The 14,253-nt window shown below is 46.4% G+C and overlaps 1 protein-coding gene across 1 annotated transcript; it reads right to left on the minus strand.

The window, feature by feature from the left end:
* Positions 1–4,168: 4,168 nt before the first annotated feature.
* LOC104462305 (serine/threonine-protein kinase SBK2-like) lies at positions 4,169–13,683 on the minus strand. The gene is made up of 4 exons (XM_010074203.1): positions 13,625–13,683; positions 5,902–6,085; positions 5,001–5,203; positions 4,169–4,738 (listed from the first exon to the last, which is right to left on the minus strand). Exons 2-4 carry the CDS (start codon positions 6,074–6,076, stop codon positions 4,169–4,171), a joined length of 948 nt encoding a protein of 315 aa, XP_010072505.1. The 5' UTR covers positions 6,077–6,085; positions 13,625–13,683.
* Positions 13,684–14,253: the final 570 nt, after the last annotated feature.

Genomic DNA, 14,253 nt, shown 5'->3' on the forward strand with positions numbered 1-14,253 from the left:
GGAATTTCCTGGTTTTCCATTTGTGCACATTGCCTCTTGCCCTGTCAACCAGTACTACTGGGAAGACTCTGTCTGCATCTTTTTTACACCCTCCCATTGGTTATTTATACACATTGATAAGAGGAGAGGAGAGAATATTTCAGTTGGAAGGAACCTACAACGATCATCTAGTCCAACTGCCTGACCAATCCAGAGCTGACCAAATGTTAAAGCATGTTGTCAAGGGTATTGCCCAAATGCCTCTCAAACACTGACAGGCTTTGGGCATCGACCACCTCTCGAGGAAGCCTGTTCCAGTGTTTAGCCACCCTCTTGGTAAATAAATGCTTCCTAACATCCAGTCTAAACCTCCCCTGGAGTAGCTTTGAACCATCCCCATGCATTCTATTGCTGGAGGCCAGGGGGAAGGGCTCAGCACCTTCCTCTCCACTTTCCCTCCTCAGGAAGCTGTAGAGAGCAATGATGTTGCCCCTCAGCTTCCTTTTCTCCAAACTAGACAAGCCCAAACTCCTTAGCCACTCACCATAGGACATTCCTTACAGCCCTTTCACCAGTTTCGTTGCCCTCCCCTGGACACATTCAAGGACCTTCACGTCCTTCATAGATGGTGGGGCACAGAACTGCATATAGTACTCAAGGTAAGGACGTAGCAACACTGAATTCAGCGGGATATTAACCTCTTTTGACCAGCAGGTTATCCTGTGTTTGATGCACACCAGAATGCGGTTTGCCTTCTTGGCTGCCAGGACACACCGCTGACTCCTATTGAGGCAAATGGCACCCCCAGATCCCTTTCTGCAGAACTGCTCTCCAGCCACTCCTCTCCCAATTTATACTTGTGCCCGAAAGTATAAAGAAGTATAAGATACATCCTGACCCTTCTCTTCTCCAGGCTGAACAGTCCCAGCTCTCTCAGCCTCTCCTTGTATGACAGTCTCTTTCAGTAGGTAAGAACCCTCACTACTGCAGTGTTGTGGCTTACTTGAATGTGTTTGGCTCCAGCCTCTCATGGTTGCTCTTGGGCCTTTCTCAAATTAAAACAGGTCATTAGTAGTAGGTATTTTCTTCCCAGGATTCTATATCATAACCAAATCACTGTTCAGTGTTCCTGTTTTAGATAGCCTGGCTCATTACTTTCTTTAAGAAGACTTTCTTACAGCCTTAAACCACAGCCCCACCATGGTTCTTTTCTGACTTGTCTCCATCTTTCCAGCTTGCCTGTAAATGTGGTGCCATCCCCAGGACTGCCCTGTGAGGCATCAAATGCTGATCACTTTCTCCTACTTCCCACACTCCCATTAAGGCCAGCAGGAAGCCTTTGCTGGAGATTTGACCATCTTGAGTATTTGCCCCTCTTTAGCCCTGTAAGGAGTCCATTAGCCTTTTTTGACAGAATAACACAATGAGAACTCTCACAGTCTTGTTTATTTTCTATGACTTGCAGGTTTTTCAGGAGTCCTTCTGTAAGGGTGACTTTTATTCCTATGTGTTCCTACCTGTATATGTTTGTCCTGACTGTAAGAAAATGTATTTTGTTTGAATGTACCTAACTTACCAAGTTATCCAGATCTCTTTGAGTGGCCTGTTCGTCTTACTGTTTACCACCCTATTCATGCTTGTGTCATCTGCAAGGCTGTACCTGCATTGGTTTCTTTTTTTACCTTCAAATCATGGATGGAAATGTTGACCAGTTTTAATTCGACTATTGATCCCTGCAGAAACTAACCAAAATAACCAAAGACCATTCTCAATTGACAATTATTTCTTCTGCCCATTGAAAGCTCTCAATTCACTTAATGCATGCTTTATTGGCTTTGCATAGTACATCCTCTTAATCAATTCAGCATACTGTAATTTTCTTTATATCAGTAGGCTGTGGCTCACAAAAATTGTGTACCACAACACTATGAATTTACTTTGTCAAACACAACTTTATTATCAAATAGAACATTGAGTGCCGCATTCCACACAGCCACGTTCCTGTTCTTTAATTCTCTATTATCAAGCACCTGCATCAGTTTTTCCATTATTTTTCACTGGATAGTTGTCAGCTACCTGGCCTATAGACCTCTTCGTCTTAGGGCCTCTCCATTTTAAACACAGGAACTGTGTTGGTACCTTTACATTCCTCTGCTATTCCTGCAGTGATCAAAGAGTAATTAAAAACAAACCTTAGCATCATTTTTTACATTTTTGGGTAATTAAAGTTTCTAAGAGATGTAAGTGGACAGAAGAAAACTGTATCTTGAACAGGGTGAGCATGACGCTGGTTGATAAGGTAGGGTGGGTGGTTGGAAGGAAGACACGAAGGATTAAGCAATGCAGGGAGCAGGAAAAGTACGAAAGAACAGTATGAAGGTGATGTCTCCAACAGAGGAATGAACAAAAGATGTTTATCAGGTGATGTCTAATAGAAAGGGAATGTTAGTGGAGAAGCTAAGTAATGATAAAATGCCAGTGGGTGAGAAGAAGCTGGAAAAAGGGAGCTGGAGGCTGGGGAACTACAGCAGAGTGTGTGGAGGAAAGGATCTGAGTTGAAAGAAAATGTTGGATGCTAGAAAGTATGGTGCTGGAGCAGTGCATTGTTAGAAGTTACAAAGTCACTGAGAATGGAAGATGAGCTGGGGATGTTTCAAACAACAGGACTGTGCTAAGAGCTGAAAGGGATTACCAACAGCATAATCCTGGGGACTGGAGAGAGGTAAAAAAGTAAGGGCTTCTAACCCCGAATTCTCTCCTTACTATCTCTTTCCATGATTAAAATGTGTACCTAGAAGGACAATGGGGGATTAGGAGAGGTGTGTTGCTGGAGAAGGGTTAAAGTGGTGACAGGGAATGGGAGAAGGAAGGTCTTTTAGTGGGGTAAGCAGGCATCTAAAAGAGCATGAAGGACATTCTCTTAGGATGTGAAGGCAGTACAAGGGAAGAGGTGTGCTTGGGCTGGTGTTGGATAGTCTTTGAAATGGTTGCTTGGGATTTAGGAGAAGAGGAGCAGGGAAGAAGTGGTAGTGAAGGCTTGTACAGAGAAGGCCTGGCTCCAGGAGGAGGGAGTGGTTGGTCTGGAAGAGGATTAGGAATGACAACAAGGCAAAGAGGTAGGACTGCTGGGAGGTATCACTAGGGAAATTTTGCCTGGGTTATTGGTATGGATAAATTTATGTGACCTGTGTTTCTGAGTTCTCTGTTACCCTTTCCGAGTGATGCCCAGGCTAATCACAGTGCTGCTGTCTTCTCAGCTGAATCAAACATGTGGACATTTGTGGCAGTGAGCTCACCTTTCCACTTGCACCTAAGCCACTCAAGACAGGAGATGCGTGAACTGTGCTTTAGCAGGACTGACATTGTTTGCAGAAGGCCACATTCCCGAGTGAAGAGAACTAGACGGGAAGACTTGTATGAACTGACACTGAGCCTCCTGCTGGTAACAACCCTCTGTGCAGAAGAGCCTGCCTGTCACCTGGTCCTGAACACAAGGAAATAGAAAGAAATGCATGGCAGTTGGCAGGTTACAACACGCAGTTCCCTGTGGGTCTCTCCAATATCCCACCTCTATGGCTTCCACCACCTTTTAAGCACCATCACACATTACCATCCACAGCCATGTTCTGGGAGCACCCCAAACCCTTCACCCCACCCACCTGAAGCAACTCTTCAAGGGTCTTGGTGGAGGCCAGGGGTGGCCCCTGCCTTGCTTAGGTTGTCCTGAGATGGCCACAGGCTTTGTCATGCCCCTGCTCTCCTACAGCAAGCAGGCCCCCACAGCCATTTTATTATAAGGGTAAAAAAGCCACATACAGAAACACAAAAGAACATATTTTGCTCTATTTGGAGAACAAGGCAGGTGCTGAAGCCTGTAGAAACCACCCTGCAGTCCCTGTGGCCAGGAAGCGAGTGGGTGCTTCACACACGGACGGTCATTTCCAAGAAAAAGGAGATGTTTTCAAACCCCAAGGAAGCACAAGGAGGTGGCACTGGGCAGCACTGAGCCATGGGGTGAGGACCATCAGCTAGGGAGGGAGCCTGGCTCTGCGGTGGCAGGGATAGTGCTGCAGAGATATTGCTCCCTGGGTCACCATGGCCTCTTGCACCTGGGTCACTGTGATGCGCCAGACCCCGAAGGCCCCCACATGTTGAGACCTGCCTTCCCTCTCACCACGGGGAGCAGGTTCTAGGGCTTCACCGCAGCCTCCTCACTGCCCCCGTCCTCCAGCCGCCACGGGCAATCGACATAGCGCAGTGCCCCACCGACAGGGCTGCGCTTGGCAGGATCTAGGGCCAGCAGGCTCCGCAGCATCAGGGCGGCCTCAGCTGTCAGGCGTTTCCAGTGGCGGGGCACATTCTCCTCCAGGCCTGTCTCCTGCCACAGCATGAAGTCCTCAAAGAAAGGGTCATTTGGCAGGCTTTGCTCCCAGGGGAAGTAGCCAGTCAGCAGGCAGAAAAGCAGCACGCCGAAGGCCCAGGCGTCCAGGCTGGTGTCAATGGGCACCCCCTGGGCATCAGTGGTGTTGCTCAGCTCGGGGGCGGTGTAGGGGATTACTCCAGCCACCAGCTTGAGCTTGGTACCCTTGGGCCGCGTGAGCCCAAAGTCAGTCAGCTTGATGCGCCGACACTCAGGATCAAAAAGCAGCACGTTCTCAGGCTTGACATCACGGTACACAAGCCCCCGGCTGTGGATGAACTCCAGCGCGCTCACAAGCTGCTTGGCACACTGCTTAGCGGCTGGCTCAGGGGTCCCGTCCTGCACAGGGAGAGAGGTAGACAGTATGGCACATGCAGGGCATCTTGGCAGCCCTGCCAGCCAGGCTCTCACCTGCATGCTCTGCACTGGGGCAGACCTTTGCATTTCTGTTCTTGCAAACCTGAAGCTGCTTCAACACAGTATACCCCAGAGATGAGAGACCCACAGCCCATGGTCTTTATGTCCCTCCCTCCAACCCAGTCAGCTTGCACAGAGCCAAACAGTACAGTCCCAATCCCCACACCCTCGTAGCAGCACTCACCCGGGGTTTGATGATAGAAATGAGATCTTTGTGCAGCGCTGGTTCGTAGAGGAAGCCATAGTACTGGCTGGACTCAATGGCAATTCCAAACATGCTGATGATGGCAGGGTGGGTGGCAAGGGTGAGTGCCACACAATACTCATACAGGAAGGTGTGCAGCTTGGTACTGGCTTTGGGTAGCAGCTTGAGAGCCATGGGAGTCCCTGGTGATGGGGAAGAGTGGGTTAGACTCCCCTGAAAGTCACTCACACCAAGATCAGACAGAGAGGGCACTGAGCAGCCATGGGTCCAGACACTCACAGCTGCAGGGAGGTCTCTGGCCCAACACTTTGTGTGGATATACCTGTGGTCACCAGATCTAGGAGCATGCACCGGTGCTGGTGTGAGTTTTGAGACAGTCAGTGCATGCACAGGAGCACTGGGTAGAGGAAGGGAAATTCAGGCTACATGGGTCCATCAGTCTGAGCTGGGACTACTGGGGAAGAGTAGAGTCAGGGTCTTCTGGGCACTCATAGGCCTTAATGGCCTTGTCCAACCCTAGGACCTCTACTTGCATCCTCTGTCCATGGGCCTGAGGGCACCATTTAAGATCAGGCTTGGGGCTTCACTCCCTGTCTGAGCTGTGTGGTTGGGAGTGCTGGTTTACAGCTATATCACATCCATGTTGGTGTCTGGCTGTGAACCCTATCGATCCTGACTTGTGGATTGACTTCCTGGCTTGACTTTGGATCTGCCTCATCACCATAACCTTGTCTGATATTCGAGGCTGCCCCTGCCATCACCTGGGGACCCTCCACTGTGCCTGGTACCTGTCCCCAAGGAGCCACTAGCCCACCCAGCACCCTGGCAAATAGAGAGGAAGCAAGGCACAGTACCTCATAGGGCGCAGCCAGTTCCTTACCTCTCTGCCTGTGGGTCACTAGCATCACGTGGCCATACTTGCCCCTGCCCAGCTCTCGAATAACCTCATAGTGCTCAGCCACCTCTGTGCGCACCAGGCTCTGAGCCGTGATTTCCAGGAGCTCATCTAGCACGGTTGGTGCCGCTGTCGCTGCCGCAGCTGAGCTCTCGGTCATTGCTGAGCGCTGCAGAAACACCACAGCCTGAGTCAGGAAAACCACAACATGCACAGAGAAAACCAGATTGGACATGACATGCAAACCCTACCATGGCAGGGCATGTTTCTGCCACTTGGAGCCCAAGCACTCTCGCAACTGTGCTAGAGTTGAGCTTGTGCTTTTATACAGTACACCTCTGGGCAAATCCCTCATCATATTAAAGGCCCCTGTATTGGAGGGAACCTCCCTCAACCCTCTAATCCCTTTTGGCCTCCAGACAGGTGTTTGTCTCTCTCTAACTGTAGTCCCTGAAGCCTCTCATTTCAAAAACATGGAGCACCTTTCTGTGCCTGCACTAAAGCCTGGCCTTTCAGACCTCTTCTTATTCTGCTCTCCAAGGTGTTAGGAAACAAACAAAACATTAACAGAGTCCCAGGTTATCAAGCATGACCCAGTCCTCATGCTGTCCTTAGCCTACTGCAGCAAGACCACATCTCTCTACAAAGAAACCCACCTCTACTGCTTATTGAAGAAAGCCCTTCAGCTAGCAGCAGAGACAGACTTGCCCCTCAGGCACAGCTATCCCATGACAAAAAAGGCATTACTGATCAGAGGCAGTGTGCTCCGAGCAAGCCAAAGGGAGCTCAGTATCTCACATGCCTGCTGACATTTCTAACCCAAAGTCACTCATCCGTGCAGCCAGGAAACTAAGGCGGGAAGGAAGCTTGGACATCAATGGCATTTTGAGCTACAGCCAGCTGCTTCAGACCCATTTCAGAGAAATGCTTTTTTCAGTCTCCCAGCCAGCTACAAGGCAGCATTTTAAGGCACTTGTGGCAGAACTCTCCCCCTGACTACCTCCCCCTGCTCTGAACACAGGCACTCTGGGGCTGGGAGCTTCTCCTGGCTTTGGAGCAGGGTCACAGAACCAGGGTCAAGATCAGGAGGCACATCTGAAAATTACCTAGTGCAACCTCCTGCTCAGAGCAAGGTTAACTACAGAAGGTTGCTCAGGACTGTGTCCAGTCTGGTTTTGAGTATCTCCACAATCGCACTGGGCAGCTTGCTCCACTGCTGGATCACCTCTATTGTAAAAAAGTTTTTTCTTATACTGAGATAGAAATTCTGTTTCGATCTGTGCCCACTGCCTCTTGTCTTGTCATTCAATATCACTGAGAAGACTCTGGCTCTTTTTTACACCTTCCCATCAGGTATTTATACATATCAATAAGATGATCCCCTTGAGCCTTCTCCTCTCAAGGTTAAACAAGTCCTAGCTCTCTTAGCCCCGCTCGTATGAGAGATGCTCCAGTACCCTAATCATCTTCACAGACTTTTCCATATTCTTTCCAGTATATCCACATTTCTCTTTTTCTGGAGAGCCCAGAACTGGACCCACTACTCCAGATGTGGCCTCACTAGTGCTGAGAGGAGAGGAAGGATCACCTCCCTCAACCTGCTGGTAACGCTTTGCCTAACGCAGCCGAGGGATGCAACTCAAGAGCCTGAGGGTTGCAGCATTCTTGGATATGTCTTAAATAGTGTACAGTGAGACAGAGCTGTGGTGTAAAACCACAGCGTCTCACCTCTGCACCTACAAACTCAGTATCTCTTCCCATGAAACATTCTGGCTCACGTGACACCTTTTGGGGGAGGGAATAGGACCTCACGTTGATAAAAAGGAAGATGATATGCTGACAATATGAGTGGGAGAAGAAAGAATAAAATCTTTTCCCTTAGGTTCTAGATTGCTCTATCTGTGATCAGAGTTTATTACAATTCCTTCAACTTCCAGTCCCCACTGCTGCTAAATCTGGTCACTCTTAAGAATACAGTAATTTAGCAGCAGAATTATTTAAACCTAGGAAAGCTACAAAAAGGCTGAATTTGTACAGGAGACTCGGACTACTTGTGGCAGAGTTCCCCTTCCTTTCCCTTCCTTTCCCTTCCTTTCTCTTCTTGACTGCATTGCTAAATCTTATCCAATTCAGAAGTACCAAGTAATTTGCCCTACTTTTCTGCAAAGGCTTTGGCTTGGCTTGGTGTGAGAGCCAACAGCCAAAGTTAGTACAGTCCATAGGGAGCTCAACATTGAACAAGTGCATGCATGGGAGGGGATGAATGGAAGGCTGGGGAGAGACTCACAGGGAAAACTGGTCTGGAAAGTATTCTAGAGATTTTGCTTTGATGTCCTCCTGTTTGCTGCCCAGCCAGCACAGCTTGCAAAATTCTACAAGGGCATCACAGAACCTGCAAACAGACCCACGCTGCTACTGACATTTCCAAACTGGTTTTGCCAATTTTAGGTGTTAAAAAAAATAGCTGAAGAAGCCTTTTAAAGATTCCTAGCTAGGAATATATAGAAAAAACTTTGAATGTAATAGACCTTTGAAAGACATAGACCTCCCCTTAATATTAGATAGGCTAAAGCCACGCTAAATAGGGAGTGGAACAATGGGAGAGATGTCTGCTTGTCTTTTGCAGAACACATTAGATATATATTTGTGAAAAAATATCAAAATATCTCTCCTGTAAGACAGTGTTTCTCCTATATCAAATTCATTGTCATATACAAGTTCTTGTCAGCAAATGGTTCACAGTCTTCTCAGACAATTTCTCAAACTTGAGTCAGACAAAATTTCTTCCCTTGTAGGCTGGCCAGCTGTTAGTGCTATCTAAAGGTTGGAATCTTCTCACTACATCCACTTAAGTGCATTATTCAATAATGATATAATTTTCAAATACCTATTCATTAATCTGGTTTTATTTATGTTTAATTATTTATTATATGATTCATCTATTCTATTTTTTTATACGATTCATTAATTCTCTCCTATTTACAGTGTGAAAACTTGCTTTTGTGAATGGGAGGATATGCTTCTCTATATTCTTGGTTTTCATTCCAGCTTTGGGAGTGAAAACATAATGTGAAAACATTAAAAAAATTTAAAAATCATGTTTCCTCCCACTCCGCATTTCAACTGAACTGCAATATATGTGGCAAAGATCCTTACTTCCATGCATGGCCCCACTGTCATGGGAGAGCAGATTGTCTGGGTACAGAGTAGAGCACCAAAGCAAAATAACCAGCTTGGAAAAACAGATCAGCCAGAGGATATGGGTACAATGCCTCGAGGGACAGTGACAATTCTGTGGGTCTGATCAGGGCTCCATACGAAGGAAGCCCAGAACAGTTTGCAGGCTTTGGTCCTTCCTGCCCTTGAGGAGATTGATTACGGGACACAGTCCATACTTAAGGAAATAGCCCAAGTTGTCAGTCTTTCTCTGAGATACCACATTAGCTAGCAAGCTAAGTGAGGGCCAAATTTGGATCACCACTGTATAGATTATGCCTGGGTGCTCTACACCTACCTCTGTAACCTTCTAGAATGCCATTTGCCCTTTGCAGAGTGACGAGCACTGGGGAGAAAGCCACCAAGGCTCTGGCCAGGATGCACTCACTATTTGTCTGTGCTGTATTAAAGGCAGCAGGCACGATCCTTCTCAAAACTGTTCTTTCCTCCACTGTCCTTCCTGTGCTTCATCCCTGCTAGTGGTCCTGGTTCCAGGCTGTCGATGTGTGAGAAACCCTAATTCCCCAAAAGAGTCTCCAATTACAGCAGCAAGAAATTCATATCCTTTCTACCACAGGGAGATGCTTCCCAACTTCCTAGCTCAGGAGGAGCTAGCCTATGGAGATACATGTCTTAGTCTAGGTAACATTATTCTGGTTCTTTAACCAAAATATATTTGGTGCAAAAAAAGCACTTCATACATGTCAAGAGCCAAAGACAGTGTAATCTCTGTATAATAGAGACAGTGCTACGATGTCAGAATCACAGGGGTGTTTAGGCTGGAAAGGACATCTTGAGATCATCTAACCCAATTTCCCTGCTCAAGCAGTGGCAGCTGAGCAGGTTATCTAGGAAGGTGTCCAGTCAGGTTTATAATATGTCCACAACCTCTGTGAGCAACCTATCACACTGTTTGACTACCATCACAATAAAACTAAAACCAAACAAACACCCCCCCCCTCAAAAAAAAAGGTGTTTTCTTGTGTTTAGATGGAATTCCTTGTGTTTTAATTTGTGCACATTGCCTCCTGTCCTGTCAATGAGCACTACAGAGAAGTGTCTGTCTCCCTTTTCTTCATTCTCTCTCATCAGGTATTTATATACACCAGTAAGATCCCCTCTGAGCCTTCTCTTTTCCAAGCTGTCTCAGCCTCTTCTCATATCAAAGATGTTCCATTAAAAATGTCCTTGAGTGTATGGCATGTAAGGTCCATTTTCTTGTCTGACCTACAGAGCTTTAACACAAACCAAATAACCAACAACATTTGGGGCACCTCTTAAAAAAACTCATGCAGGCTTGATCCAAAGACAAACTTTGGTCAAGGATAAAAGCCAGTGTTAACATTTTTGCTGTTACATATTTATATGCTATCCTAATCCAAATTTACCTAACCTACTGCTGAAGTTTCCGAGCTAGAGAAAAGAGTTTTTTAGTGTCCGTTATATTTCTCCTGACTTTTGCAGGGTTATAGCACTGTGGTTAGAGGTATGACCACAGCCTGTGAGAACATATTTTATACTACTTAGATTGAGTAAAACAAGCAGGGTACAGCCTGAAACTCAGTGTACGTATTTAACCAATACTTCACTTAGCTTTCACAAACCATCTGGCACACTGTGCTTATGTAGTACCCACATTAGTTAGTTTAAAAAAAGTATGCTTCTAAAAATTGTAGTCACATTTGAGTTTTGAAAAAACTCTCTGATCAAGACACCTCTCAGTTAAATGCCTTGAAACAACTTGCTGTCTAATTCTCAAACCAAGGCCCTTTGTCCAGCTCTCAGATCCGTTTTATGGCTCTTTTCTGAAGCCTCACCATTTTTTCTGCCCCCCATGTTAAAACACCAACTGCTCCTTGGGCAATGCCTCCTGTGAGGCATTCAGCTAGAATTACCCTCTGGCTCATGCTGTGGCCCCAACATCTCTTTTTGCAGGAATGTCACACTGAGAAGCTGCACTATGTTAAATGTCCATTATGGCTCCAGAGTTTTTTCCAAATTACTGCAAATTCCTTCATGTCCCTTTCTGAGTGTTGCTTGTCTTGTTTCTACCTCAATACTTTTGCACTGCCTTTAATACAGCACATTTTGCTCAAATGGACTTAATGTATCAAGTAATTCAGATAACTTGGTGTCTCTGTCGTTACCAAGCCACTGCATTCATTTCTGTCTATGGCTGTGTAAGGACCCTACCTGCAGGGTTTTCCCATCAACTTCTAAATCATTGGTGGGAGTTCGCAGCATTTATCAGCCAGGTACTGGTTCATACAGCGCCTGTCAGAAAAGTCCCATTCACTGATCATTCCCTAAAAACTATCTGTACAATTTCATCCTGGCATTGGTCAAAATCAATAAGCCACACATTTTTAATGGATTTAAACATAAGCCTAGTACAGTGGAAATGGTCATATTTTATTGGTGTCCTCACCCTACCTGATTAATTTTCTTAAACCCTGACTCTGTTCTAATACTTGTACCTTTGACAATGATCTAGAAGAAAGCACTGAAATAATCCGGAAAATCTTTGCAAATGACACAAAATGGGTTTGGGTAGATAATTTATTGCTTGATAAAACTAGTGCATGCACATACACACATACAAAAGTGTTTCAAACAACCAGAGAAGTCAGGAGTTTAGTCTGGCATTGAGTGACAGAAAAAAAAATGAAATGTCATATTAATCAGATGAATCTAAGTTCTTCATGCTGCTTTGCTGACAAAATGGGCACTGCATAAACTCAGAAATATAGATCTGGTATAGCGTCACTCCCTTAATACATAGGATGATACAGAATTGCACTAGAAATAATCTGCGGGGATATAGATACACATCTTAATGACACGCATACAAATCTAAGAGACTAACGGTACAAGGGTTACTGATGTTGCAGATTCCACTTTCGCATTCACTCTGCTGAAGAGAATGCCCAAAAAGTATCAGATGCAGGAAACTTCGGCAGTGAGAGGCAAACTAGCATTTTCCAGATGCTAAATTAAGAAAACAAGCTTCACTGTAAACAAAAGAAATAGACATAGCCATTCAGCTTCACATAGACTAAGACAGATTATAACAAAGGAAGGTATCTGTTCGGAGACTATGGGTCTCTTACAGTAAACTCTAGTTTCTGCAGAGGTTCCTATACACAGATGCCCTGTGACAGTCTGAAATTTAATCTCTGAAAATCAGCTGAGTTAGGAAAGCTGTATTTCTGAAGAGCTGGCCACCTGCTAATGACTTCTGCACTAGAATTGAGAATATCGTGCACCAGTGGATTTTGTATTTTTATTAGAAATGCATTCCTCCCATTTGCACTGCTTTGCATTGTTCTTCATTGACTTTTTTATTATTTTTTTGAATGCTAAAATGAACTGATGTGAAAGCCTAGTTTCTCTAGGTTAAATTTCATGAACTCTTTTGGAGGCCAGCAGAGGGGTCAACAGAATTAGCTATTGGATGTTTCCTATCTTTTTAATGGTACTAGCAAGACCACAGTTCAGAAAGCTAGCACTGGTGTCCACAGTTTGACAGAAAAAGAACCAGAGAGGAACCATGAGAAAGACAACAAGGCTGACAACTACAGGGAAAACTTCCAGGAGAGCAGTCTTTTTAGCTTATTGAACAGATAGCAAAGAAGTGACTCTATCATCTGTATGTGCCTTTGTGGGTACTAGAAATTCACTGAAGAGGGCTCTCCAAACTAAGTAAAAGCATTATAATAAAACCAATAGCTGAAGCTGAAATAAGGCAATTTCAGGCCTCAGTTGCAGTGCAGATTTTGTGAAGAAGAATATGTGCCCCTAAAAATCTCATCAAACAGTATGGAAGAATATCCTTCCATCTCTGGAACTTTAACTCAAGAATGGCACTTTTTTTCCCCCTGAAAGGTCCACTCTAGTGTAAACTGTGTTTAATACAGGCAAGAGATCAGAACAGATTATTGCAGTGGTTGTTTCTGGCCTTATTGCTGATAGATTTATGAGCTTCTTTCTAAAACTGGTCAGCAGGCTAGTGCTTAATCTCACTGCGGAGAACCGCATGACTGTCCCCTTAGCAGAACTGCGTACTGCTCATTTTGCGCAGAAACACCTAGCAGCCTCCCCAGAGAGAGCCCGTGATCCTCTCCCCAGCAAGCAGTACACAACAATCTCCGCGCAGCAGCCTCCTCGGATAGAAATCGGCAGCAATCTCACCGGGACCAAGACACATCAAAACCTTCTCCCAACCAACTGGCCGGTACCGCAGCACCATGCCACCAGACACAACCAGACACAAAGCAACCTTTTGGGGCAGAGCCACCTGATGAGCTCACCATCAACCAGATGTGGGAAATGGGTGCACTCCACATTGTGCCAGCATGCTACGCCAGAGTCTGCAAAACCGGTATGTGAGAGGTGGCTGCCCTTTTCTGGTGCCTGTCCTGTCTCCTTCATCCTGCCCACGGCTATAACTTGTCTTCCCACACTCCCTCCCCGTCCATACCAAGCCTCTCACCTTCTCCAGCAGCGCAGCACTGCCGGCCAGCCGTGGACTGCCTGGCTTCCCCGCTGCAGCCTCTGGGCTGGGTTCAGCCTGCACTGAGCAGCTGGAGGGGGCTGCCAGGCATTACAGGGCTAAGCGTGACGCTCCGCCCCTTCCCCATGTCTCTGGTCCTGGGGTATGCTGCCTCCCTGCTGAAGGTGACCTTTGGGAGAGAAGAAAAGAGGGGGGACGGGAGGGAGGAAAGGGGCTAGCCATCTACCCCATTTATGGAGAGGGAGGTGTCGCAGGGACTGGGGTGGTGGTGTTGTTTCTGCTCTACCCATACCATCATAAGCCCCAGGGACCCTTCTGCAGACCCACCCATTTCAGCCCTTCCCTCCAGCTTAGGCTCTCACTACAGCTGAGGGAGAAAAGCAGCTCCCCAGGCTGGGGCATGGTCGTTGTGTTGGGGCTGTGCCAAGTAAGAGTGCATCCCTGATGGCTGGGCTCAGAACAACCAAGCTTCCTCTTGGCCACCAAAGGGCCTGAAGACACCTCAGTCACAGTCGCCTGTGTCAGTGAGCACAAACTGTAACTGGGTCAAGGTCCCTTCACAGGGCCCAGTGGGTGAGGCCGAAGTCCTCTTTCTTCCACTTGAGCAT

Source organism: Pterocles gutturalis, unplaced genomic scaffold, assembly GCF_000699245.1.
Source record: "Pterocles gutturalis isolate BGI_N339 unplaced genomic scaffold, ASM69924v1 scaffold10727, whole genome shotgun sequence".
Lineage (NCBI taxonomy): Eukaryota > Metazoa > Chordata > Aves > Pterocliformes > Pteroclidae > Pterocles > Pterocles gutturalis.

Coding starts and splice junctions, on each gene's coding strand:
- LOC104462305 (XM_010074203.1), bottom strand. CDS start 6,076: ATGACCGAGAGCTCAGCTGCGGCAGCGACAGCGGCACCAACCGTGCTA. Junction 5,204..5,901: donor AGTGACCCACAGGCAGAGAG/GTAAGGAACTGG, acceptor CCCCATCACCAG/GGACTCCCATGGCTCTCAAG. Junction 4,739..5,000: donor TTTCTATCATCAAACCCCGG/GTGAGTGCTGCT, acceptor CTCCCTGTGCAG/GACGGGACCCCTGAGCCAGC.